Genomic DNA, 26,624 nt, shown 5'->3' with positions numbered 1-26,624 from the left:
AAGTAAAACTAAATGCATGCTCTTCAACCGATCGCTGCCTGCACCTGACCGCCCGTCCAACATCACTACGCTGGACGGTTCTGACTTAGATTATGTGGACAACTACAAATACCTAGGTGTCTGGTTAGACTGTAAACTCTCCTTCCAGACTCACATCAAACATCTCCAATCCAAAGTCAAATCTAGAATTGGCTTCCTATTTCGCAACAAAGCATCCTTCACTCATGCTGCCAAACATACCCTTGTAAAACTGACCATCCTACCGATCCTCGACTTCGGCGATGTCATTTACAAAATAGCCTCCAATACCCTACTCAATAAATTGAATGCAGTCTATCACAGTGCCATCCATTTTGTCACCAAAGCCCCATATACTACCCACCACTGTGACCTGTACACTCTCGTTGGCTGGCCCTCGCTTCATACTCGTCGCCAAACCCACTGGCTCCAGGTCATCTACAAGACCCTGCTAGGTAAAGTCCCCCCTTATCTCAGCTCGCTGGTAACCATAGCAGCACCCACCTGTAGCATGCGCTCCAGCAGGTATATCTCTCTGGTCACCCCCAAAACCAATTCTTCCTTTGGCCGCCTCTCCTTCCAGTTCTCGCTTGCCAATGACTGGAACGAACTACAAAAATCTCTGAAACCGGAAACACTTATCTCCCTCACTAGCTTTAAGCACCAGCTGTCAGAGAAGCTCATAGATTACTGCACCTGTACATAGCCCATCTATAATTTAGCCCAAACAACTACCTCTTTCCCTACTGTATTTATTTATTTATTTATTTTGCTCCTTTGCACATTCTCCCAATGCAAATCTACCATTCCAGTGTTTTACTTGCTATATTGTATTTACTTCGCCACCATGGCCTTTTTTTGCCTTCACCTCCCTTATCTCACCTCATTTGCTCACATTGTATATAGACTTATTTTTCTACTGTATTATTGACTGTATGTTTGTTTTACTCCATATGTAACTCTGTGTTGTTGTATGTGTCGAACTGCTTTGCTTTATCTTGGCCAGGTCGCAATTGTAAATGAGAACTTGTTCTAAACTAGCCTACCTGGTTAAATAAAGATGAAATAAAAAAGGAGAATGGTCTAATGCCTCCCATCAGAAAGAGAGCTAGTCCAAGCAGCACAGGTTACACCTGAAGCATGAGGACTTGCAGCGAGTGGGGAACTTCATCAACAGCTATGCAGAGGATAATGCAATAGTATTACCAGGAAGTCACCCAGGACACAAACACTTTGGTGGAAAACTGTGACAAAAGCAGCAGTGTGGCGTCTCTACAAGGAATCGATTTCAACACTTGGCATGTAAAGCATTAACAACACGTTTTGATTATTTAATTGACCTCCAACATGATTGGCACCACATTATTGATCTCACATAATTTCTGTATTTTCCAGAGGTACGTGTAGTCGGGCTGTGTGTTATCATTTTAACTTCTCGTTTCCAAGATGATGTTTCTGTATGCAGTGCTGCTGCACTGTGTAACGTCTGCGTCCAACTCACACTCCCAAACACTTTGTTCCCCTGAACGCAGCCCACTTTCCAGCTCACTCTCCAGATCCCAATCACCGGAATTCTAATCACCTGTTCACACACCTGCATGTCATCCTCCCACACTATTTAGATCAGTTCCTTGCACCCCATCCATGTGAGTTATTGTTTGCTTTGAGACACACTTATTCGGAGCGCTGTTTTTTTCCCCGTCCTTCTCTCCTCCCGTGTTTGATAGTTTTTGCCTGCCTCACTCACAACGCCTTTTGCCTATTCCCTGCCTGTACTGTTGCCATTTTTGGACCTACCGTGTATACCCTTCTGCCTGCCCCTGGACCCAGCTACCTGCCTCCTCCTGTGTATGACCTTCTGCCTGCCCCTGGACCCAGCTACCTGCCTCCTCCTGTGTATGACCTTCTGCCTGCCCCTGGACCCAGCTACCTGCCTCCTCCTGTGTATGACCTTCTGCCTGTCCCTGGACCCAGCTACCTGCTTCCTCCTGTGTATGACCTTCTGCCTGTCCCTGGAACCAGCACCCTGCCTCCTCCTGTGTATGACCTTCTGCCTGCCCCTGGACCCAGCTACCTGCCTGCTCCTGTGTATGACCTTCTGCCTGCCCCTGGACCCAACTACCTGCCTCCTCCTGTGTATGACCTTCTGCCTGCCCCTGGACCCAACTACCTGCCTCCTCCTGTGTATGACCTTCTGCCTGCCCCTGGACCCAGCTACCTGCCGCCTCCTGTGTATGACCTTCTGCCTGCCCCTGGACCCAGCTACCTGCCTCCTCCTGTGTATGACCTTCTGCCTGCCCCTGGACCCAGCTACCTGCCGCCTCCTGTGTATGACCTTCTGCCTGCCCCTGGACCCAACTACCTGCCTCCTCCTGTGTATGACCTTCTGCCTGCCCCTGGACCCAACTACCTGCCTCCTCCTGTGTATGACCTTCTGCCTGCCCCTGGACCCAGCTACCTGCCGCCTCCTGTGTATGACCTTCTGCCTGCCCCTGGACCCAGCTACCTGCCTCCTCCTGTGTATGACCTTCTGCCTGCCCCTGGACCCAGCACCCTGCCTCCTCCTGTGGTCCCTTTCAATAAACACCTGCTGCGTTCTGCACTTGAAACCAGCTCTCTGTCTCCCTCGTGTTCATTACACACTGCTGCTGCTCTGCACATTTGTAGGTGAAGTGAAACTTACCTGAAAATAATGCATTAAAACATGATATTACGTTTTAAGTTACATTTTCTTTTCATTAACTAATCTTAATGTTATTTTGTTGTTTGCAGGTGCACTATCCTTCTGACCCTATGCAGCCAGGTCCCATCTACTCTCCTTCTGACCCTATGTAGCCAGGTCCCATCTACTATCCTTCTGACCCTATGTAGCCAGGTCCCATCTACTATCCTTCTGACCCTATGTAGCCAGGTCCCATCTACTATCCTTCTGACCCTATGTAGCCAGGTCCCATCTACTATCCTTCTGACCCTATGTAGCCAGGTCCCATCTACTATCCTTCTGACCCTATGTAGCCAGGTCCCATCTACTATCCTTCTGACCCAGGTCCATCTACTATCCTTCTGACCCTATGTAACCAGGTCCCATCTACTATCCTTCTGACCCTATGCAGCCAGGTCCCATCTACTATCCTTCTGACCCTATGTAGCCAGGTCCCATCTACTATCCTTCTGACCCTATGTAGCCAGGTCCCATCTACTATCCTTCTGACCCAGGTCCATCTACTATCCTTCTGACCCTATGTAACCAGGTCCCATCTACTATCCTTCTGACCCTATGTAGCCAGGTCCCATCTACTATCCTTCTGACCCTATGTAGCCAGGTCCCATCTACTATCCTTCTGACATTTAAATAAGTATTCAGACCCTTTACTCAGTACTTTGTTGAAGCACCTTTGGCAGCGATTACAGCCTCGAGTCTTCTTGGGTATGACGCTACAAGCTTGGCACACCTGTATTTTGGGAGTTTCTCCCATTCTTCTCTGCAGATCCTCTCAAGCTCTGTCAGGTTGGATGGGGAGTGTCGCTGCATAGCTATTTTCAGGTCTCTCCAGAGATGTTCGATTGGGTTCAAGTCCGGACTCTGGCTGGGCCACTCGAGGACATTCAGAGACTTGTTTTCATCAAGGATCTCTCTCTGTACTTTGCTCTGTTCATCTTTGCCTCGATCATGACGAGTCTCCCAGTCCCTGTCGCTGAAAAACATCCCCAATGCTGTGACCACCATGCTTCATCCAGATGTGACAGAGCTCTAGGAACTCTGGAGCTCTGTCAGAGTGACCATCGGGTTATTGGTCACCTCCCTGACCAAGGCCCTTCTCCCCTGATTGCTCAGTTTGACCAGACGGCCAGCTCTAGGAAGAGTCTTGGTGGTTCCAAACTTCTTCCATTTAAGAATGATGGAGGCCACTGTGTTCTTGTGGACCTTCAATGCTGCAGAAATGTTTTGGTACCCTTCCCCAGATCTGTGCCTCAACACAATCCTGTCTCGGAGCTCTATAGACAATTCCCTTGACCTCATGGATTGGTTTTTACTCTGACATCCACTGTCAACTGTGGGACCTTATATAGACAGGTGTGTGCCTTTCCAAATCATGTCCAATCAATTGAATTTACCACAGGTGGACTCCAATCAAGTTGTAGAAACATCTGAAGGATGACCAATGGAAACAGCACCGGAGTTCAATTTTGAGTCTCATTATGGGGTATTGTGATGTCATTATGGGGTATTGTGATGTCATTATGGGGTATTGTGACGTCATTATGGGGTATTGTGATGTCATTATGGGGTATTGTGACGTCATTATGGGGTATTGTGACGCCATTATGGGGTATTGTGATGTCATTATGGGGTATTGTGATGTCATTATGGGGTATTGTGTGTAGATTGATGAGGGGGAAAAAACAATTTTATCAATTTTAGAATAAGGCTGTAATGTAATAAAATGTAGAAAAAGTCAAGGGGTCTGAATACTTTCCGAGGGCAGTGTGTGTGTGAAAATGAACTGCAAAGCACACTGGGCATTATTCTTGGCCTTGTTTCTGGGCGGAGCTCATTAGAATAATACTCAGCATGCTTTGCAATTGTTCATTTTTACATTTACACATAGCGGAAAGTTAGGGTGCTGATTTTATAAATCAAAATGTAATTAAATACACAAAATACTAATTGGACTGTAGTTCAGGCCTGTGAAATACTAATGACATTGGCCTGTGAAATACTAATGACATTGGACTGCAGTTCATGTAACAGAAATCCATCTGTGATTATGTGTGGTTAATCAGTGAAGTTAGAGCGATCATTATGTGATCAATGCTTTAAAAGCATGACACACACACACACACACTCGCAGGCACATATACACACACACACTCGCAGGCACATACACACACACACACACACACACACACACACACACACACACACACACACACACACACACACACACACACACACACATACATACACACAAGTACTAAAACAGAACTTACCTCTTCCACTGATATCGGCAGAATAACTCGACTGAGAGAGAGAGAGAAAGAGAGAGAGAGTGAAGATGGAGGGAGAGAGGCAAAGAGAGAGCGAGAGAGAAAGAGAGAAAGAGATATAGGAGAGGGTGAGAGAGAGAGATGGAGAGGGAGAGAGTGGAGATGGAGGGAGAGAGGCAGAGAGAGAGAGAGAGAGGGAGAGAGAGAAAGAGAGAGAGAGTGGAGATGGAGGGAGAGAGAGAGAGAGAGAGAGAGAGAGAGAGAGAGAGAGAGAGAGAGAGAGAGAGAGAGAGAGAGAGAGAGAGAGAGAGAGAGATTATAAAAAACTGTTAGTTCCGACAGAACAACCAACAGCGGTCCTAGTTGGTCCCTGGATGGGAGACCAGATGCTGCTGGAAGTGGTGTTGGAGGTCCAGTAGGGGGCACTACTTAATCAGTGAATGAATAATGTGGTCTCATCTCCCCTCTATCCAGATATGTCTCAACAGCCATTATACCACTACAGTCAAAGGCAGAGAGAGGAGAAGAGAGGGAAGAGAGCAGAGAAGAAGAACAGACAGAGAGAGGAGAAGAACAGGCAGAGAGAGGAGAAGAACAGGCAGAGAGAGGAGAAGAACAGGCAGAGAGAGGAGAAGAACAGGCAGAGAGAAGAAGAACAGGCAGAGAGAGGAGAAGAACAGGCAGAGAGAGAAGAAGAACAGCCAGAGAGGAGAAGAACAGACAGAGAGAGAAGAAGAACAGCCAGAGAGGAGAAGAACAGACAGAGAGAGAAGAAGAACAGGCAGAGAGAGGAGAAGAACAGGCAGAGACAGGAGAAGAACAGGCAGAGAGAGGAGAAGAACAGGCAGAGACAGGAGAAGAACAGGCAGAGAGAGGAGAAGAACAGGCAGAGAGAGAAGAAGAACAGGCAGAGAGAGGAGAAGAACAGGCAGAGAGAGAAGAAGAACAGCCAGAGAGGAGAAGAACAGACAGAGAGAGAAGAAGAACAGCCAGAGAGGAGGAGAACAGACAGAGAGAGAAGAAGAACAGGCAGAGAGAGGAGAAGAACAGGCAGAGACAGGAGAAGAACAGGCAGAGAGAGGAGAAGAACAGGCAGAGACAGGAGAAGAACAGGCAGAGAGAGGAGAAGAACAGGCAGAGACAGGAGAAGAACAGGCAGAGACAGGAGAAGAACAGGCAGAGAGAGGAGAAGAACAGGCAGAGACAGGAGAAGAACAGGCAGAGAGAGGAGAAGAACAGGCAGAGACAGGAGAAGAACAGGCAGAGACAGGAGAAGAACAGGCAGAGAGAGGAGAAGAACAGGCAGAGACAGGAGAAGAACAGGCAGAGAGAGGAGAAGAACAGGCAGAGACAGGAGAAGAACAGGCAGAGAGAGGAGAAGAACAGGCAGAGACAGGAGAAGAACAGGCAGAGAGAGGAGAAGAACAGGCAGAGACAGGAGAAGAACAGGCAGAGAGAGGAGAAGAACAGGCAGAGAGAGGAGAAGAACAGGCAGAGAGAGGAGAAGAACAGGCAGAGAGAGGAGAAGAACAGGCAGAGAGAGGAGAAGAACAGGCAGAGAGAGGAGAAGAACAGGCAGAGAGAGGAGAAGAACAGGCAGAGAGAGGAGAGGAACAGGCAGAGAGAGGAGAAGAACAGGCAGAGAGAGGAGAAGAACAGGCAGAGACAGGAGAAGAACAGGCAGAGACAGGAGAAGAACAGGCAGAGAGAGGAGAAGAACAGGCAGAGACAGGAGAAGAACAGGCAGAGAGAGAGAAGAACAGGCAGAGACAGGAGAAGAACAGGCAGAGAGAGGAGAAGAACAGGCAGAGACAGGAGAAGAACAGGCAGAGAGAGGAGAAGAACAGGCAGAGACAGGAGAAGAACAGGCAGAGAGAGGAGAAGAACAGGCAGAGAGAGGAGAAGAACAGGCAGAGAGAGGAGAAGAACAGGCAGAGAGAGGAGAGGAACAGGCAGAGAGAGGAGAAGAACAGGCAGAGAGAGGAGAAGAACAGGCAGAGAGAGGAGAAGAACAGGCAGAGAGAGGAGAAGAACAGGCAGAGAGAGGAGAAGAACAGGCAGAGAGAGGAGAAGAACAGGCAGAGAGAGGAGAAGAACAGGCAGAGAGAGGAGAAGAACAGGCAGAGAGAGGAGAAGAACAGGCAGAGAGAGGAGAAGAACAGGCAGAGACAGGAGAAGAACAGCCAGAGAGGAGAAGAACAGGCAGAGAGAGGAGAAGAACAGGCAGAGAGAGGAGAAGAACAGGCAGAGAGAGAAGAAGAACAGGCAGAGAGAGGAGAAGAACAGGCAGAGAGAGGAGAAAAACAGGCAGAGAGAGGAGAAGAACAGCCAGAGAGGAGAAGAACAGGCAGAGAGAGGAGAAGAACAGGCAGAGAGAGGAGAAGAACAGGCAGAGAGAGGAGAAGAACAGGCAGAGAGAGGAAAAGAACAGGCAGAGAGAGGAGAAGAACAGGCAGAGAGAGGAAAAGAACAGGCAGAGAGAGGAGAGGAACAGGCAGAGAGAGGAGAAGAACAGGCAGAGAGAGGAGAAGAACAGGCAGAGAGAGGAGAAGAACAAGCAGAGAGAGGAGAAGAACAGGCAGAGAGAGGAGAGGAACAGGCAGAGAGAGGAGAAGAACAGGCAGAGAGAGGAGAAGAACAGGCAGAGAGAGGAGGAGAACAGGCAGAGAGAGGAGGAGAACAGGCAGAGACAGGCGAAGAACAGTTAGAGAGAGGCGGAGAACAGGCAGAGAGAGGAGGAGAACAGGCAGAGAGAGGAGGAGAACAGGCAGAGAGAGGAGAAGAACAGGCAGAGAGAAGAGAAGAACAGGCAGAGAGAGGAGAAGAACAGGCAGAGAGAGGAGAAGAACAGGCAGAGAGAGGAGAAGAACAGGCAGAGAGAGGAGAAGAACAGGCAGAGAGAGGAGGAGAACAGGCAGAGAGAGGAGGAGAACAGGCAGAGAGAGGAGAAGAACAGGCAGAGAGAGGAGAAGAACAGGCAGAGAGAGGAGAAGAACAGGCAGAGAGAGGAGAAGAACAGGCAGAGAGGAGAAGAACAGGCAGAGAGAGGAGAAGAACAGGCAGAGAGAGGAAAAGAACAGGCAGAGAGAGGAGAAGAACAGGCAGAGAGAGGAGAAGAACAGGCAGAGAGAGGAGAAGAACAGGCAGAGAGGAGAAGAACAGGCAGAGAGAGGAGAAGAACAGGCAGAGAGAGGAGAAGAACAGGCAGAGAGAGGAGAAGAACAGCCAGAGAGAGGAGAAGACCATGCAGAGAGAGGAGAAGAACAGGCAGAGACAGGAGAAGAACAGGCAGAGAGAGGAGAAGAACAGGCAGAGAGAGGAGAAGAACAGGCAGAGAGGAGAAGAACAGGCAGAGAGGAGAAGAACAGGCAGAGAGAGGAGAAGAACAGGCAGAGAGAGGAGAAGAACAGCCAGAGAGATGAGAAGAACAGGCAGAGAGAGGAGAAGAACAGGCAGAGAGAGGAGAAGAACAGGCAGAGAGAGGAGAAGAACAGGCAGAGAGAGGAGACGAACAGCCAGAGAGAGGAGAAGAACAGGCAGAGAGAGGAGAAGAACAGGCAGAGAGAGGAGAAGAACAGGCAGAGAGAGGAGAAGAACAGGCAGAGAGAGGAGAAGAACAGGCAGAGAGAGGAGAAGAACAAGCAGAGAGGAGAAGAACAGGCAGAGAGGAGAAGAACAGGCAGAGAGGAGAAGAACAGCCAGAGAGATGAGAAGAACAGGCAGAGAGAGGAGAAGAACAGGCAGAGAGAGGAGAAGAACAGGCAGAGAGAGGAGAAGAACAGGCAGAGAGAGGAGAAGAACAGGCAGAGAGAGGAGAAGAACAGCCAGAGAGAGGAGAAGAACAGGCAGAGAGAGGAGAAGAACAGGCAGAGAGAGGAGAAGAACAGGCAGAGAGAGGAGAAGAACAGGCAGAGAGAGGAGAAGAACAGCCAGAGAGAGGAGAAGAACATGCAGAGAGAGGAGAAGAACAGGCAGAGACAGGAGAAGAACAGGCAGAGAGAGGAGAAGAACAGGCAGAGAGAGGAGAAGAACAGGCAGAGAGAGGAGAAGAACAGGCAGAGAGAGGAGAAGAACAAGCAGAGAGGAGAAGAACAGGCAGAGAGAAGAAGAACAGGCAGAGAGGAGAAGAACAGCCAGAGAGATGAGAAGAACAGGCAGAGAGAGGAGAAGAACAGGCAGAGAGAGGAGAAGAACAGGCAGAGAGAGGAGAAGAAAAGGCAGAGAGAGGAGAAGAACAGGCAGAGAGAGGAGAAGAACAGCCAGAGAGAGGAGAAGAACAGGCAGAGAGAGGAGAAGAACAGGCAGAGAGAGGAGAAGAACAGGCAGAGAGAGGAGAAGAACAGGCAGAGAGAGGAGAAGAATAGGCAGAGAGAGGAGAAGAACAGGCAGAGAGAGGAGAAGAACAGGCAGAGAGAGGAGAAGAACAGGCAGAGAGAGGAGAAGAACAAGCAGAGAGGAGAAGAACAGGCAGAGAGAAGAAGAACAGGCAGAGAGGAGAAGAACAGCCAGAGAGATGAGAAGAACAGGCAGAGAGAGGAGAAGAACAGGCAGAGAGAGGAGAAGAACAGGCAGAGAGAGGAGAAGAACAGGCAGAGAGAGGAGAAGAACAGGCAGAGAGAGGAGAAGAACAGCCAGAGAGAGGAGAAGAACAGCCAGAGAGAGGAGAAGAACAGGCAGAGAGAGGAGAAGAACAGGCAGAGAGAGGAGAAGAACAGGCAGAGAGAGGAGAAGAACAGGCAGAGAGAGGAGAAGAACAGGCAGAGAGAGGAGAAGAACAGGCAGAGAGAGGAGAAGAACAGGCAGAGAGAGGAGAAGAACAGGCAGAGAGAGGAGAAGAACAGGCAGAGAGAAGAAGAACAGGCAGAGAGGAGAAGAACAGCCAGAGAGATGAGAAGAACAGGCAGAGAGAGGAGAAGAACAGGCAGAGAGAGGAGAAGAACAGGCAGAGAGAGGAGAAGAACAGGCAGAGAGAGGAGAAGAACAGCCAGAGAGAGGAGAAGAACAGGCAGAGAGAGGAGAAGAACAGGCAGAGAGAGGAGAAGAACAGGCAGAGAGAGGAGAAGAACAGGCAGAGAGAGGAGAAGAACAGGCAGAGAGAGGAGAAGAACAGCCAGAGAGAGGAGAAGAACATGCAGAGACAGGAGAAGAACAGGCAGAGAGAGGAGAAGAACAGGCAGAGAGAGGAGAAGAACAGGCAGAGAGGAGAAGAACAGGCAGAGAGGGGAAGAACAGGCAGAGAGAGGAGAAGAACAGGCAGAGAGAGGAGAAGAACAGGCAGAGAGAGGAGAAGAACAGGCAGAGAGAGGAGAAGAACAGGCAGAGAGAGGAGAAGAACAGGCAGAGAGAGGAGAAGAACAGGCAGAGAGAGGAGAAGAACAGGCAGAGAGAGGAGAAGAACAGGCAGAGAGAGGAGAAGAACAGCCAGAGAGAGGAGAAGAACAGGCAGAGAGAGGAGAAGAACAGGCAGAGAGAGGAGAAGAACAGGCAGAGAGAGGAGAAGAACAGGCAGAGAGAGGAGAAGAACAGGCAGAGAGAGGAGAAGAACAAGCAGAGAGGAGAAGAACAGGCAGAGAGAAGAAGAACAGGCAGAGAGGAGAAGAACAGCCAGAGAGATGAGAAGAACAGGCAGAGAGAGGAGAAGAACAGGCAGAGAGAGGAGAAGAACAGGCAGAGAGAGGAGAAGAACAGGCAGAGAGAGGAGAAGAACAGGCAGAGAGAGGAGAAGAACAGGCAGAGAGAGGAGAAGAACAGGCAGAGAGGAGAAGAACAGGCAGAGAGAGGAGAAGAACAGGCAGAGAGAGGAGAAGAACAGGCAGAGAGAGGAGAAGAACAGGCAGAGACAGGAGAAGAACAGGCAGAGAGAGGAGAAGAACAGGCAGAGAGAGGAGAAGAACAGGCAGAGAGGAGAAGAACAGGCAGAGAGGAGAAGAACAGGCAGAGAGAGGAGAAGAACAGGCAGAGAGATGAGAAGAACAGCCAGAGAGAGGAGAAGAACAGGCAGAGAGAGGAGAAGAACAGGCAGAGAGAGGAGAAGAACAGCCAGAGAGAGGAGAAGAACAGGCAGAGAGAGGAGAAGAACAGCCAGAGAGAGGAGAAGAACATGCAGAGAGAGGAGAAGAACAGGCAGAGACAGGAGAAGAACAGGCAGAGAGAGGAGAAGAACAGGCAGAGAGAGGAGAAGAACAGGCAGAGAGGAGAAGAACAGGCAGAGAGGAGAAGAACAGGCAGAGAGAGGAGAAGAACAGGCAGAGAGAGGAGAAGAACAGCCAGAGAGAGGAGAAGAACAGGCAGAGAGAGGAGAAGAACAGGCAGAGAGAGGAGAAGAACAGGCAGAGAGAGGAGAAGAACAGGCAGAGAGAGGAGAAGAACAGCCAGAGAGAGGAGAAGAACAGGCAGAGAGAGGAGAAGAACAGGCAGAGAGAGGAGAAGAACAGCCAGAGAGAGGAGAAGAACAGGCAGAGAGAGGAGAAGAACAGGCAGAGAGAGGAGAAGAACAGGCAGAGAGAGGAGAAGAACAGGCAGAGAGAGGAGAAGAACAGGCAGAGAGAGGAGAAGAACAGGCAGAGAGAGGAGAAGAACAGGCAGAGAGAGGAGAAGAACAGCCAGAGAGGAGAAGAACAGGCAGAGAGGAGAAGAACAGGCAGAGAGAGGAGAAGAACAGGACAAAGGAGAAGGGACAGCAGAGAGAGGAGAAGACAGCAGAGAGGAGAAGACAGGGCAGAGAGAGAGACAGAGGGAGAGGAGGGGAGGGGACAACAAGGGGAGGTGGAGGAGGGGGCAGCAGGGAGCAGGAGGAGGGAGGGGCAGGCAGAGGCAGGGGAGGGAGGGAGGGAGGACAGGCAGAGAGAAGAAGAACAGGCAGAGAGAGGAGAAGAACAGACAGAGAGGAGAAGAGGAGAAGAGAGGGTAGAGAGCAGAGAGATTCTATTCATTCGGAAAAGAGAGAGAATCTGAGTCATACAACATCTATCACCTTCTTCAAAGAGGAGAGGATTCCTTCCATCTCTCTCTCTCTTTCTCTCTCGCTTTCATTTTCTTTTTAAGGTGGGAGGAAAGGACTTCTGTTCACATAATGAAAGTCGATGTCTAGCAGGTTGACTTACAGAGAGGAGCTGAGAAACTGGGCTTCCAGTGGCTCCCTGGCCGGAGGAGTTAAAGAGACAGGAGTTACGATGCTTTCCCATTGTATTTTAATGTCAGCTCTAGTGTTTCAATCAGGACACTAAAGACTGTTGCTTTGTGAGAAGGTGTTAAAGTTCACAGTTGTTATGTAAATGACAGTTAAAAAGTACCAATGCCTGACCCAAGTGAGAGCAGGTCGGCCGGAGCCATGGCCCAGTGAGGGTGCCGGCCCGCATAGATGGAAACAGTCTGAGCCTTTTGGGTAAATCACTGGGGTAAATCACTGGGGTAAATCACTGGGGTAAATCACTGGGGTAAATCACTGGCGTAAATCACTGGCGTAAATCACTGGGGTAAATCACTGGGTTAAATCACTGGGGTAAATCACTGGGTTAAATCACTGGGGTAAATCACTGGGGTAAATCACTGGGGTAAATTACTGGGGTAATACACTGGGGTAAATCACTGGGGTAAATCACTGGGTTAAATCACTGGGGTAAATCACTGGGGTAAAACACAGGGGTGAATCACTGGGGTAAATCACTGGGGTAAATCACTGGGGTAAATCACTGGGGTAAATCACTGGGGTAAATCACTGGCGTAAATCACTGGGGTAAATCACTGTGGTAAATCACTGTGGTAAATCACTGGGGTAAAACACTGGGGTAAATCACTGGGGTAAATCACTGGCGTAAATCACTGGGGTAAATCACTGGGGTAAATCACTGGGGTAAATCACTGGGGTAAATCACTGGGGTAAAACACTGGGTTAAATCACTGGGGTAAATCACTGGGGTAAATCACTGGGGTAAAACACTGGGTTAAATCACTGGGGTAAATCCTCAGTGGAAATGTGCCATTAGAAGAAAGGCACAACATGGCCGCCCAGTGGCATCCGACCGCAAGGCGCTACAGAGGGTACTGCGTACAGCCCAGTACATCACTGGGGCCGAGCTCCCTGCCATCCAGGACCTCTATACCAGGCGGTGTCAGAGGAAGGCCCTCAACATTTGAAAAATACCCCAGGCTGAATTTAATCAACTAATATCAGGTAGAAAGTGTGTAGAAATTTGAATGAACATAAATATACATTTGTTAATAATATATTCTCAAAAAAAAAAAATCTTCAATCACAGTTATTTCAATATTGAGCTTTTAGCAGTGCTATTTTGCAGATTTTGTGGTCTAAAACAAGATTATGACCAATATGGAATCAATGACAATGTCCCCTCGTCTAATATAATTACTACATTTACTGTCAATATAGCAGCATTATTTTTTTTCCCAGATTGCATTTCGGCAAAGACGTTTTGCGAAGCGAATATTGGGTAGCGACTGCCACAACCTGGTTCAATTTGGATGCCGAGGGAAAACCAGTTTGGAAACACACTGGTCTACAGTAACTAAGTAGAAATACTTTAAAGGACTACTTAAACTTCTTATGGCTGCAGGGAGCATTTTCTATGAAGGTATCTTTACTTTTACTCAAGTAGGACAATTGGGTAGTTTTTCCACCACTGCTTCCACGGGGTAAGAGGTGTTGTATTCCAAAATGTCTTATGTAAGTCAATGGGACTTTTTATTTCCATTGAAATGCATAGGGAGCTCATTTAAATATTGTTAGAATCAACGCTATCCAAAATAGTTTCTCAAGCAATCTAAGTTGGGGGCAGTCTGCACATTTAGAAGTTGATTTCGTGCTTAAATCGTACTTAAATCAACTTTAGAGAGAGACGAATAAATCCAATAGCTTGAGTCTGTAAGAAATCTAGAGTTGTGCTTTGCCTTGCAAATGTAACTGTTGAAAAATATACTTGATGTATTTCACCAAAAATCCCTCATATGTATTTGAATGTATTATTTTCAGGTTATTTTGAGATGTATTCCACTACTTTCAAGAGTCAACTATTTTACTGTATTTATTTTCTAAATTGTGTTGTTGTGATGTCATCAACGGGAGCCATGCTTTTACTCCTCAGTTTGCTCAGAGCCTGATGAGGAGAGGTATGTGTTATGTATGAGGAGGTATGTGTTTATGTATGAGGAGAGGTAAATATACTTGCATTCCATGCCGTCATTAAAAGAGAGACAACCGGCAGAATTGTGCCCAGAGTTTTCCCTTCCACCTACACTTCACCACAACACAACGCAGAAAGGTGCCCAGAGTTTTCCCTTCCACCTACACTTCACCACAACACAACACAGAAAGGTGCCCAGAGTTTTCCCTTCCACCTACACTTCACCACAACACAACACAGAAAGGTGCCCAGAGTTTTCCCTTCCACCTACACTTCACCACAACACAACACAGAAAGGTGCCCAGAGTTTTCCCTTCCACCTACACTTCACCACAACACAACACAGAAAGGTGCCCAGAGTTTTCCCTTCCACCTACACTTCACCACAACACATTTACATTACATTTAAGTCATTTAGCAGACGCTCTTATCCAGAGCGACTTACAAATTGGTGCATTCACCTTATGATATCCAGTGGAACAACCACTTTACAATAGTGCATCTAACTCTTTTAAGGGGGGGGGGTTAGAAGGATTACTTTATCCTATCCTAGGTATTCCTTAAAGAGGTGGGGTTTCAGGTGTCTCCGGAAGGTGGTGATTGACTCTGCTGACCTGGCGTCGTGAGGGAGTTTGTTCCACCATTGGGGTGCCAGAGCAGCGAACAGTTTTGACTGGGCTGAGCGGGAACTGTACTTCCTCAGAGGTAGGGAGGCGAGCAGGCCAGAGGTGGATGAACGCAGTGCCCTTGTTTGGGTGTAGGGCCTGATCAGAGCCTGAAGGTACGGAGGTGCCGTTCCCCTCACAGCTCCGTAGGCAAGCACCATGGTCTTGTAGCGGATGCGAGCTTCAACTGGAAGCCAGTGGAGAGAGCGGAGGAGCGGGGTGACGTGAGAGAACTTGGGAAAGTTGAACACCAGACGGGCTGCGGCGTTCTGGATGAGTTGTAGGGGTTTAATGGCACAGGCAGGGAGCCCAGCCAACAGCGAGTTGCAGTAATCCAGACGGGAGATGACAAGTGCCTGGATTAGGACCTGCGCCGCTTCCTGCGTGAGGCAGGGTCGTACTCTGCGAATGTTGTAGAGCATGAACCTACAGGAACGGGTCACCGCCTTGATGTTAGTTGAGAACGACAGGGTGTTGTCCAGGATCACGCCAAGGTTCTTAGCACTCTGGGAGGAGGACACAATGGAGTTGTCAACCGTGATGGCGAGATCATGGAACGGGCAGTCCTTCCCCGGGAGGAAGAGCAGCTCCGTCTTGCCGAGGTTCAGCTTGAGGTGGTGATCCGTCATCCACACTGATATGTCTGCCAGACATGCAGAGATGCGATTCACCACCTGGTTATCAGAGGGGGGAAAGGAGAAGATTAATTGTGTGTCGTCTGCATAGCAATGATAGGAGAGACCATGTGAGGATATGACAGAGCCAAGTGACTTGGTGTATAGCGAGAATAGGAGAGGGCCTAGAACAGAGCCCTGGGGGACACCAGTGGTGAGAGCACGTGGTGCGGAGACAGATTCTCGCCACGCCACCTGGTAGGAGCGACCTGTCAGGTAGGACGCAATCCAAGCGTGGGCCGCGCCGGAGATGCCCAGCTCGGAGAGGGTGGAGAGGAGGATCTGATGGTTCACAGTATCAAAGGCAGCCGATAGGTCTAGAAGGATGAGAGCAGAGGAGAGAGAGTTAGCTTTAGCAGTGCGGAGCGCCTCTGTGACACAGAGAAGAGCAGTCTCAGTTGAATGACTAGTCTTGAAACCTGACTGATTTGGATCAAGAAGGTCATTCTGAGAGAGATAGCAGGAGAGCTGGCCAAGGACGGCACGTTCAAGAGTTTTGGAGAGAAAAGAAAGAAGGGATACTGGTCTGTAGTTGTTGACATCGGAGGGATCGAGTGTAGGTTTTTTTTTTTTTTTAACACAACACAGAAAGGTGCCCAGAGTTTTCCCTTCCACCTACACTTCACCACAACACAACGCAGAAAGGTGCCCAGAGTTTTCCCTTCCACCTACACTTCACCACAACACAACGCAGAAAGGTGCCCAGAGTTTTCCCTTCCACCTACACTTCACCACAACACAACGCAGAAAGGTGCCCAGAGTTTTCCCTTCCACCTACACTTCACCACAACACAACACAGAAAGGTGCCATCATACTAGCTCATTTAATGCTTATAAAGATGTTTTTATTTTTTATAAAAAGATATTTGGCTACAGAAGTGCCGTTTCTTACCGAAATGACATCAATTTACAATGAAATGACATCAACACATACTGGATGAGTTACTGGCTAGTTAGAGTGGCTAGCTTAGCTAGCGAACTAGCTACGTCACATTAACACATATTGGATGAGTTACTGGCTAGTTAGAGTGGCTAGCTTAGCTAACGAACTAGTTACATCACATTAACACATACTGGATGAGTTACTGGCTAGTTAGAGTGGCTAGCTTAGCTAGCGAACTAGCTACGTCACATTAACACATACTGGAGGAGTTACTGGCCAGTTAGAGTGGCTAGCTTAGCTAACGAACTAGCTACGTCACATTAACACATACTGGAGGAGTTACTGGCCAGTTAGAGTGGCTAGCTTAGCTAGCGAACTAGCTACGTCACATTAACACATACTGGAGGAGTTACTGGCCAGTTAGATTGGCTAGCTTAGCTAACGAACTAGCTACGTCACATTAACACATACTGGAGGAGTTACTGGCCAGTTAGAGAGGCTAGCTTAGCTAACGAACTAGTTACGCCACATCAACACATACTGGATGAGTTACTGGCTAGCTACAGTGGCTAGCTTAGCTAACGAACTAGCTACGTCGGTCAAGGCGAGCATCACCAGAATGACACATCCACGAACCATCAAAAGCCGTTACAGAGAGGGGGGGGATATTTCTAGCTGTCCCTGTCCCCGCGAGAGGAGAGCGTGAAGGGGCTCTAGCCCCCCCCCCCCCCCTGTCAGTGGCTGACAAAACAAGAGAGAAACTGCTGATGCACAACCAAATGTCAAACTTTCCCCTGGTGTATCCTCCTATTCGAACTCTCAATAGTATTGAGACCCTGACCCCCCCCCCCCCCCCCCCCCAAAAAAAGTATTCCTCATTCTGCTTGGAGCCGGCCCTGTCCTGTCCCTTTGAGAAGAGAACGTGCCGGCCCTGTCCTGTCCCTTTGAGAAGAGAACGTGCCGGCCCTGTCCTGTCCCTTTGAGAAGAGAACGTGCCGGCCCTGTCCTGTCCCTTTGAGAAGAGAGCGTTCCGGCCCTGTCCTGTCCCTTTGAGAAGAGAGCGTTCCGGCCCTGTCCTGTCCCTTTGAGAAGAGAGCGTTCCGGCCCTGTCCTGTCCCTTTGAGAAGAGAGCGTGCCGGCCCTGTCCTGTCCCTTTGAGAAGAGAGCGTTCCGGCCCTGTCCTGTCCCTTTGAGAAGAGAGCGTTCCGGCCCTGTCCTGTCCCTTTGAGAAGAGAGCGTGCCCGGCCCTGTCCTCTCCCTTTGAGAAGAGAGCGTTCCGGCCCTGTCCTGTCCCTTTGAGAAGAGAGCGTGCCCGGCCCTGTCCTCTCCCTTTGAGAAGAGAGCGTTCCGGCCCTGTCCTGTCCCTTTGAGAAGAGAGCGTTCCGGCCCTGTCCTGTCCCTTTGAGAAGAGAGCGTTCCGGCCCTGTCCTGTCCCTTTGAGAAGAGAGCGTTCCGGCCCTGTCCTGTCCCTTTGAGAAGAGAGCGTTCCGGCCCTGTCCTGTCCCTTTGAGAAGAGAGCGTTCCGGCCCTGTCCTGTCCCTTTGAGAAGAGAACGTGCCGGCCCTGTCCTGTCCCTTTGAGAAGAGAGCGTTCCGGCCCTGTCCTGTCCCTTTGAGAAGAGAACGTGCCGGCCCTGTCCTGTCCCTTTGAGAAGAGAGCGTTCCGGCCCTGTCCTGTCCCTTTGAGAAGAGAGCGTTCCGGCCCTGTCCTGTCCCTTTGAGAAGAGAGCGTTCCGGCCCTGTCCTGTCCCTTTGAGAAGAGAGCGTGCCGGCCCTGTCCTGTCCCTTTGAGAAGAGAGCGTTCCGGCCCTGTCCTGTCCCTTTGAGAAGAGAGCGTTCCGGCCCTGTCCTGTCCCTTTGAGAAGAGAGCGTTCCGGCCCTGTCCTGTCCCTTTGAGAAGAGAGCGTTCCGGCCCTGTCCTCTCCCTTTGAGAAGAGAGCGTTCCGGCCCTGTCCTGTCCCTTTGAGAAGAGAGCGTTCCGGCCCTGTCCTGTCCCTTTGAGAAGAGAGCGTTCCGGCCCTGTCCTGTCCCTTTGAGAAGAGAACGTGCCGGCCCTGTCCTGTCCCTTTGAGAAGAGAGCGTTCCGGCCCTGTCCTGTCCCTTTGAGAAGAGAGCGTTCCGGCCCTGTCCTGTCCCTTTGAGAAGAGAACGTGCCGGCCCTGTCCTGTCCCTTTGAGAAGAGAGCGTTCCGGCCCTGTCCTGTCCCTTTGAGAAGAGAGCGTTCCGGCCCTGTCCTGTCCCTTTGAGAAGAGAGCGTTCCGGCCCTGTCCTGTCCCTTTGAGAAGAGAGCGTTCCGGCCCTGTCCTGTCCCTTTGAGAAGAGAGCGTTCCGGCCCTGTCCTGTCCCTTTGAGAAGAGAGCGTTCCGGCCCTGTCCTGTCCCTTTGAGAAGAGAACGTGCCGGCCCTGTCCTGTCCCTTTGAGAAGAGAGCGTTCCGGCCCTGTCCTGTCCCTTTGAGAAGAGAACGTGCCGGCCCTGTCCTGTCCCTTTGAGAAGAGAGCGTTCCGGCCCTGTCCTGTCCCTTTGAGAAGAGAGCGTTCCGGCCCTGTCCTGTCCCTTTGAGAAGAGAGCGTTCCGGCCCTGTCCTGTCCCTTTGAGAAGAGAGCGTTCCGGCCCTGTCCTGTCCCTTTGAGAAGAGAACGTGCCGGCCCTGTCCTGTCCCTTTGAGAAGAGAACGTGCCGGCCCTGTCCTGTCCCTTTGAGAAGAGAGCGTTCCGGCCCTGTCCTCTCCCTTTGAGAAGAGAGCGTTCCGGCCCTGTCCTGTCCCTTTGAGAAGAGAGCGTTCCGGCCCTGTCCTGTCCCTTTGAGAAGAGAGCGTTCCGGCCCTGTCCTGTCCCTTTGAGAAGAGAGCGTTCCGGCCCTGTCCTGTCCCTTTGAGAAGAGAGCGTTCCGGCCCTGTCCTGTCCCTTTGAGAAGAGAGCGTTCCGGCCCTGTCCTGTCCCTTTGAGAAGAGAGCGTTCCGGCCCTGTCCTGTCCCTTTGAGAAGAGAGCGTTCCGGCCCTGTCCTGTCCCTTTGAGAAGAGAGCGTTCCGGCCCTGTCCTGTCCCTTTGAGAAGAGAGCGTTCCGGCCCTGTCCTGTCCCTTTGAGAAGAGAGCGTTCCGGCCCTGTCCTGTCCCTTTGAGAAGAGAGCGTGCCCGGCCCTGTCCTGTCCCTTTGAGAAGAGAGCGTTCCGGCCCTGTCCTGTCCCTTTGAGAAGAGAGCGTGCCAATAACCCGGAGCACGCATGGACCAACTCACAATCCACTCTAACGGCGTGTGTGTGCGTCTGTGTTTAAAAATAAATAAATCATTGTTAACCTTTATATAACTATGCAAGTTAGTGAAGAACAAATTCTTATTTACAATGAAGGCCTAACCCGGCCAAAACTATATCCCGGACGATGCTGAGCCAATTGTGCACCGCCCTATGGGACTCCCAATCACAGCCAGTTGTGATACAGCCCAGGATCGAACCAGAGTCCGTAGTGACGCCTCTAGCACTGATATGCAGTGCCTTAGACCGCTGCGCCACTCGTGTGTGAGTGTGCGTGTGTGTGTGTATGATGAATGGCAATAAAATGGCCTCAAATGGCCTCAGGCGTCTGCTGCTGTATCCCAATGTGATTACAGACACTGAACAGATGCACTGTAAAACCAAGTGTGATTACAGACACTGAACAGACACACTGTAAAACCAAGTGTGATTACAGCCACTGAACAGACACACTGTAAAACCAAGTGTGATTACAGACACTGAACAGACATACTGTAAAACCAAGCGTGATTACAGACACTGAACAGACACACTGTAAAACCAAGTGTGATTACAGACACTGAACAGACACACTGTAAAACCAAGTGTGATTACAGACACTGAACAGACACACTGTAAAACCAAGTGTGATTACAGACACTGAACAGACACACTGTAAAACCAAGTGTGATTACAGACACTGAACAGACACACTGTAAAACCAAGCGTGATTACAGCCACTGAACAGACACACTGTAAAACCAAGCGTGATTACAGACACTGAACAGACACACTGTAAAACCAAGTGTGATTACAGACACTAAACAGGCACACGGTAAAACCAAGCGTGATTACAGACACTGAACAGACACACTGTAAAACGAAGTGTGATTACAGACACTGAACAGACACACTGTAAAACCAAGCGTGATTACAGACACTGAACAGACACACTGTAAAACCAAGTGTGATTACAGACACTGAACAGACACACTGTAAAACCAAGCGTGATTACAGCCAATGAACAGACACACTGTAAAACCAAGCGTGATTACAGCCAATGAACAGACACACTGTAAAACCAAGCGTGATTACAGCCAATGAACAGACACACTGTAAAACCAAGCGTGATTACAGCCAATGAACAGACACACTGTAAAACCAAGTGTGATTACAGCCAATGAACACTTTTCTGGAACACTTTTTAAATGCGTCAAAGCATTTAGAATTTCAATGAAAATGTGTTTAGATTGTAAACAACAGAATATGTTAATTCGCTGTAACACTTTTTCAACACATGAACACGTTATTTATTCAGCACGAGGTGTTTAGGTTTTAAATACAAAACACTGGGGGTGTTGTTTTAACACTATAGGATGCAAAGACAGATTTTCATATTTCCCAGCATGCCTTTCGAGGGAATGTGAGAGATTACCCACCCATGACTGTGTTTGTTGTTAGTGACAGACATATGGTTGTAAACCCTTACAACCACATATTAGACATTTCTTTACATATGGCCTAAATATCCTTGATGTTGTGGTCTGAAACAATACATTTGTCGGTAAATGTTCCAAATATTTTTGTGTCTGTAAAATGAATTATGTGAGAAATGGTGGTTGACACTTTTTAGAAGTAAACTTGGAATAACGCGATAACAAGTTGTGTGGTTCTCCCACTACGACTCGGGAATGCTTGAAGCATGCAGTTTATTAGGCTACAGATTAAATAAATAATGACGAACTTCACAGGGTGGTGAAAGGTCACGGTGATGCTCCTTTCCAATACATATCGAGGGTCTTATTCTGATAACATGGCGATCGATGCTTGGCTGCTGTTTGACAAATAAAAATAATCTCAATCTTGTGTCCATGATAATCTCATTATGTAGGCTATACCTGCACTGGAGGCTCCTCAGAGGAGGAAGGGGAGGACCATCTGCTTCAGTGAATATCATAAAAATAAAAACGGTAAAAAATTTAAAAGTTGTAATCTTTACATAAAACTATACTAAATATATGCACGTCACCAAATAATTGATTAAAACACACTATTTTGCAATGAATGTCTACAGTAGCCTCAACAGCACTCTGTAGGGTAGCACCATGGTGTAGCTGGAGGACAGCTAGCTTCTGTCCTCCTCTGGGTACATTGACTTCAATACAAAACCTAGGAGGCTCTTGATTCTCACCCCCTTCCATAGACTTACACAGTAATTTCAGAGGACATCCTCCAACCTATCAGAGCTCTTGCAGCATGAACTGACATGTTTTCCACCCAATCAAAGGATCAAATTTAGTACTGAAAGTATAAGCTACAGCTAGCTAGCACTGCAGTGCATAAAATTTGGTGAGTAGTTGACTCAAAGAGAGAGAAAGACAATAGTTGAACAGTTCTGAACAAATTAATTTCTTCCAAAATGAAGGAGATGCAAGAGAGAGAGAGAGAGAGAGAGAGAGATTATCAATTTTTTAAACTTTCAGTTTCATTTACTTAGCTAGCAAATGCTGCTAGCTTTGTTAGCCTGCTCAAACAGAGAGATGCTATGTTAGCTAGCTGGCTATGACTATCCAACATTGGAACTCTTCCAAGTCAAGGTGAGCTTTTAGTTTTATTAATTTATTGCCACCGGGGCCCGCCGGTGTAACTGCTAAACTGTTTGCTGACTGTACACTGTACTGCATGATTGTAGCGGGTTTACTAATGCATTAGTTCTAGTAGCTATGTTGACTAGGACGTTACTTTAGCTAATATGGTGATAACGATGTAGGCTGTGTGTAGCGGTTATGATATGGTTTGGCTTGGAAAAGTTTTTTCGCCTGGTCACACAGCTAACGTATTGTTCATTGAAGTCCACAAGCGAAGGGGAAAGGTGAGAGGAGAACGCATAGATGCCTTTTTATCTGCAACAAGTCAATTTGATAGAAACACATCTCTGGTGGGAAAATGCTTTAGAATATTCGCAGGAAAATCTGTCGCCAATTCGATTGAAAATATTTCTTGAATCCAATGTCCTATTGAGTTGAAATGTTGCTAAGGTGACAGACAATCCTAACTCTGATCTGAATAATGTCCTGTTCAGTTGAAATGTTGGTAAGATGACAGACAATCCTAACTCTGAATAAATGTTGGTAAGGTGACAGACAATCCTAACTCTGAATAAATGTTGGTAAGATGACAGACAATCCTAACTCTGAATAAATGTTGGTAAAATGACAGACAATCCTAACTCTGAATGAAAGGAATGGAAAGTTACATCGATTTCTAATGACTAAATAGACTCTAAACAGGACGTTGGGGAAGTAAACACTAGTGTTATAAACCTGAACACAAAGCAGATACAGGTGTTCTCCTGGTTGGAAACAGACTGGAAAAACCTGACTATCATGTTTAATCTTGCATTTTAAACGCCTGTGTTAAAGATGAGATCCCTTATTGGCTAATCTAAATGTCTAATCTTTAAGTTTTAAACACTGACGTTTAGGTTATAACCCTGTAAGACGCAAGCAAAGTCTCAGTCCACGTTGTGTGTGTGTGTGTGTGTGTGTGTGTGTGTGTGTGTGTGTGTGTGTGTGTGTGTGTGTGTGTGTGTGTGTGTGTGTGTGTGTGTGTGTGTGTGTGTGTGTCCATTCAGCATTCCATCGTGAGCAACTTAATTAATTTCCAGTCTGTCTCATCGGGGCTCCGGTATCTCCCTAATCGGTTCAGATCTGCCAGACCGCAGTCCTCCTCTCCACTCCCCCCTCACCTCGCCTCCCCTCTCCTCCCCCTCTCCACTCCTCCCCCACTCCACTCCACTCCTCCTCTCCCACTCCACTCCACTCCTCTCCCCCTCTCCTCCACTCCACTCCTCCCCCACTCCTCCTCTCCCCCTCTCCTCCACTCCACTCCTCCCCCACTCCTCCTCTCCCCCTCTCCTCTTCTCCCTCTCCTCCCGCTCTCCTCTCCTCCCGCTCTCCTCTCCTCCCCCTCTCCTCTCCTCCAGCTCTCCTCTCCTCCCCCTCTCCTCTCCTCCCGCTCTCCTCTCCTCCCGCTCTCCTCTCCTCCCCCTCTCCTCTCCTCCCCCTCTCCTCTCCTCCAGCTCTTCTCTCCTCCCCCTCTCCTCTCCTCTTCTCCCTCTCCTCCCGCTCTCCTCTCCTCCCGCTCTCCTCTCCTCCCCCTCTCCTCTCCTCCCGCTCTCCTCTCCTCCCCCTCTCCTCTCCTCCCCCTCTCCACTCCTCTCTCCTCTCCTCCCCCTCTCCTCTCCTCCCGCTCTCCTCTCCTCCCGCTCTCCTCTCCTCCCCCTCTCCACTCCTCTCTCCTCTCCACTTATAAACTACAATCGAAGAGACTGAAGCCTAAAGTTACAACCAATGCAGATATAGTCTGTAGGTTTTAAATACATTAGAGGTGTTATGGATCAAGATGTGTTCAGCAGTTATGAACCAGCTGATAGCATCATACATGACAGACATTACTGGTCTGACTGAGACACATAGTAACCTTATAATAACCTTATAATAAAAGTCTTGGTATAACCTTCTAGAAACGGTCCTAATAAAGGGCGATCGAGACTAATACAAGCTTAACGTCAATAATAAGGTTTAAACGTCTCTTCGTGATGTGGCCTCTATTCATGCTCGTATCTAGTAGCACCAGGCGTCAGCTCCCCGGAAAAACATGACTGATGCTAGAATCGCCCGGGAATAGACGGACGCTGGTACCACGGTTTAATTTCCTCCCCCCATCTATCTATTGCATTCCTCCATCTCTCCATCTCTACACTGACTCCAGCCATGTAGCTAACGGAATGCTATTTCTGTCGTTTCACCTTCAGCGCGTGCATCAATAACACCACGGTGGTGGAGCGAGGAGAGGACGCTGGCACGCACGGCCTGCTTCTGTCCTTCTGTCCCTATAATGTTAACGTTTAATGTCTTTTTTTGTCCCTTTCGTTACAATATTTTTCTGATCTGTCCCTATTCCGTGATGTAGCCTATTCTCGTTGCGTTATACCGTTACCGGATGCGGGCCGTTACTGCAGCCTATATGAAGGGCACCGCTGCGCGGAACCGGCTGCTGGTGGCTCGGTTATAATAATAGAACCCTCTAACTGGCATATAGAACATCATAGAACCCTCTAACTGGCATATAGAACATCATAGAACCCTCTAACTGGCATATAGAACATCATAGAACCCCCTAACTGGCATATAGAACATCATAGAACCCTCTAACTGGCATATAGAACATCATAGAACCCTCTAACTGGCATATAGAACATCATAGAACCCTCTAACTGGCATATAGAACATCATAGAACCCTCTAACTGGCATATAGAACATCATAGAACCCTCTAACTGGCATATAGAACATCATAGAACCCTCTAACTGGCATATAGAACATCATAGAACCCTCTAACTGGCATATAGAACATCATTTCTGAATGGGATTAAAAATAAGAAATCATATATATATATATATGTTTTTGTCTGAATCAAATGCAAACGGATACGTCAAAGTCAAGTGTGTGTGCATAGATGTCAGGGCTGGCCGTGCGCCTGTAATTCCCCCCCCCCCCCAAACTCTCTCTTTCTCTCTTTCTCCCTGTCTCTCTCTCTCTCTCTGTACCCGCTGGACACAATGTCAGCAAGCTCACAGAGAAAACAGTCACGGACACACGGCGTCGGTAGACATACTTACAATTCCTTAATGATCATTGTGGTGGTGATGTCTTCTTCTCACGAGGGAAGGTTAGTGCTCCGTTAAGATCCCGAACAGTGTCTTTCCCTCCGTCAGACTCTCTCTCTCACCCACCTCTCCCCCTCTATGTCATTCTCTACCTCCCGTTTCTCTGTTTTCCTCAAATTCACTTCCTGATCGAGGCCTCGCGCGGTAACTAGGCTACAACCGGGTTCGTGTCGTCACACAGGCAAGATGACGTGAAGGGAGATCGCCGTAACACCGAATCGGGGGGTCTGAGTGGGTGCTAGGAGGATCGTCAGGGAAGCGGAACCGGAGTGGTCGATCCTGTGGTGACGTCACAACAGCTGGGGAGATAATCCTCCGACCAGATGGAGATCACGGGCTGGCTCAGTGTGTGTGTGTGTGTGTGTGTGTCATAAGTGTGCGGTGTTGGCTGGCTGTAACCCTCTGAGTCTTCACTCATTATCATCTTCATATACATCTTCTCTCTCTCTCTCTCTCTCTCTCTCTCTCTCAATTCAATTCAATTCAATTCAAGGGGCTTTATTGGCATGGGAAACATGTGTTAACATTGCCAAAGCAAGTGAGGTAGGTAATATACAAAAGTCAAATAAACAATAAAAATGAACAGTAAACATTACACATACAGAAGTTTCAAAACAATAAAGACATTACAAATGTCATATTATATATATGCAGTGTTGTAACAATGTACAAATGGTTAAAGCACACAAGTTAAAATAAATAAACATAAATATGGGTTGTATTTACAGTGGTGTTTGTTCTTCACTGGTTGCCCTTTTCTTGTGGCAACAGGTCACAAATCTTGCTGCTGTGATGGCACACTGTGGAATTTCACCCAGTAGATATGGGAGTTTATCAAAATTGGATTTGTTTTCGAATTCTTTGTGGATCTGTGTAATCTGAGGGAAATATGTCTCTCTAATATGGTCATACATTGGGCAGGAGGTTAGGAAGTGCAGCTCAGTTTCCACCTCATTTTGTGGGCAGTGTGCACATAGCCTGTCTTCTCTTGAGAGCCATGTCTGCCTACGGCGGCCTTTCTCAATAGCAAGGCTATGCTCACTGAGTCTGTACATAGTCAAAGCTTTCCTTAAGTTTGGGTCAGTCACAGTGGTCAGGTATTCTGCCACTGTGTACTCTCTGTTTAGGGCCAAATAGCATTCTAGTTTGCTCTGTTTTTTTGTTAATTCTTTCCAATGTGTCAAGTAATTATCTTTTTGTTTTCTCATGATTTGGTTGGGTCTAATTGTGCTGTCGTCCTGGGGCTCTGTGGGGTGTGTCTGTGTCTGTGAACAGAGCCCTAGGACCAGCTT

General features: G+C 48.5%; 1 protein-coding gene across 1 annotated transcript in view; it reads right to left on the bottom strand.

Moving 5' to 3' along the window:
• Positions 1-25,670, bottom strand: part of LOC139551637 (phosphatidylinositol transfer protein alpha isoform-like) — a 59,498-nt gene extending 33,828 nt beyond the window's left edge. Inside the window, exons 1-2 of the mRNA XM_071362905.1 lie at positions 25,285-25,670; positions 5,011-5,041 (exon numbers count right to left, since the gene is read on the bottom strand). Of these exons, the coding sequence (XP_071219006.1) occupies positions 5,011-5,041; positions 25,285-25,301 (48 nt within the window). The 5' untranslated portion in view covers positions 25,302-25,670. The remainder of the gene's footprint in view (positions 1-5,010; positions 5,042-25,284) is intronic.
• Positions 25,671-26,624: the final 954 nt, after the last annotated feature.

This window comes from Salvelinus alpinus, chromosome 24 (genome assembly GCF_045679555.1).
Source record: "Salvelinus alpinus chromosome 24, SLU_Salpinus.1, whole genome shotgun sequence".
NCBI classification, from domain to species: Eukaryota; Metazoa; Chordata; class Actinopteri; order Salmoniformes; family Salmonidae; genus Salvelinus; species Salvelinus alpinus.
This window is presented reverse-complemented; position numbering and strand designations above follow the sequence as displayed.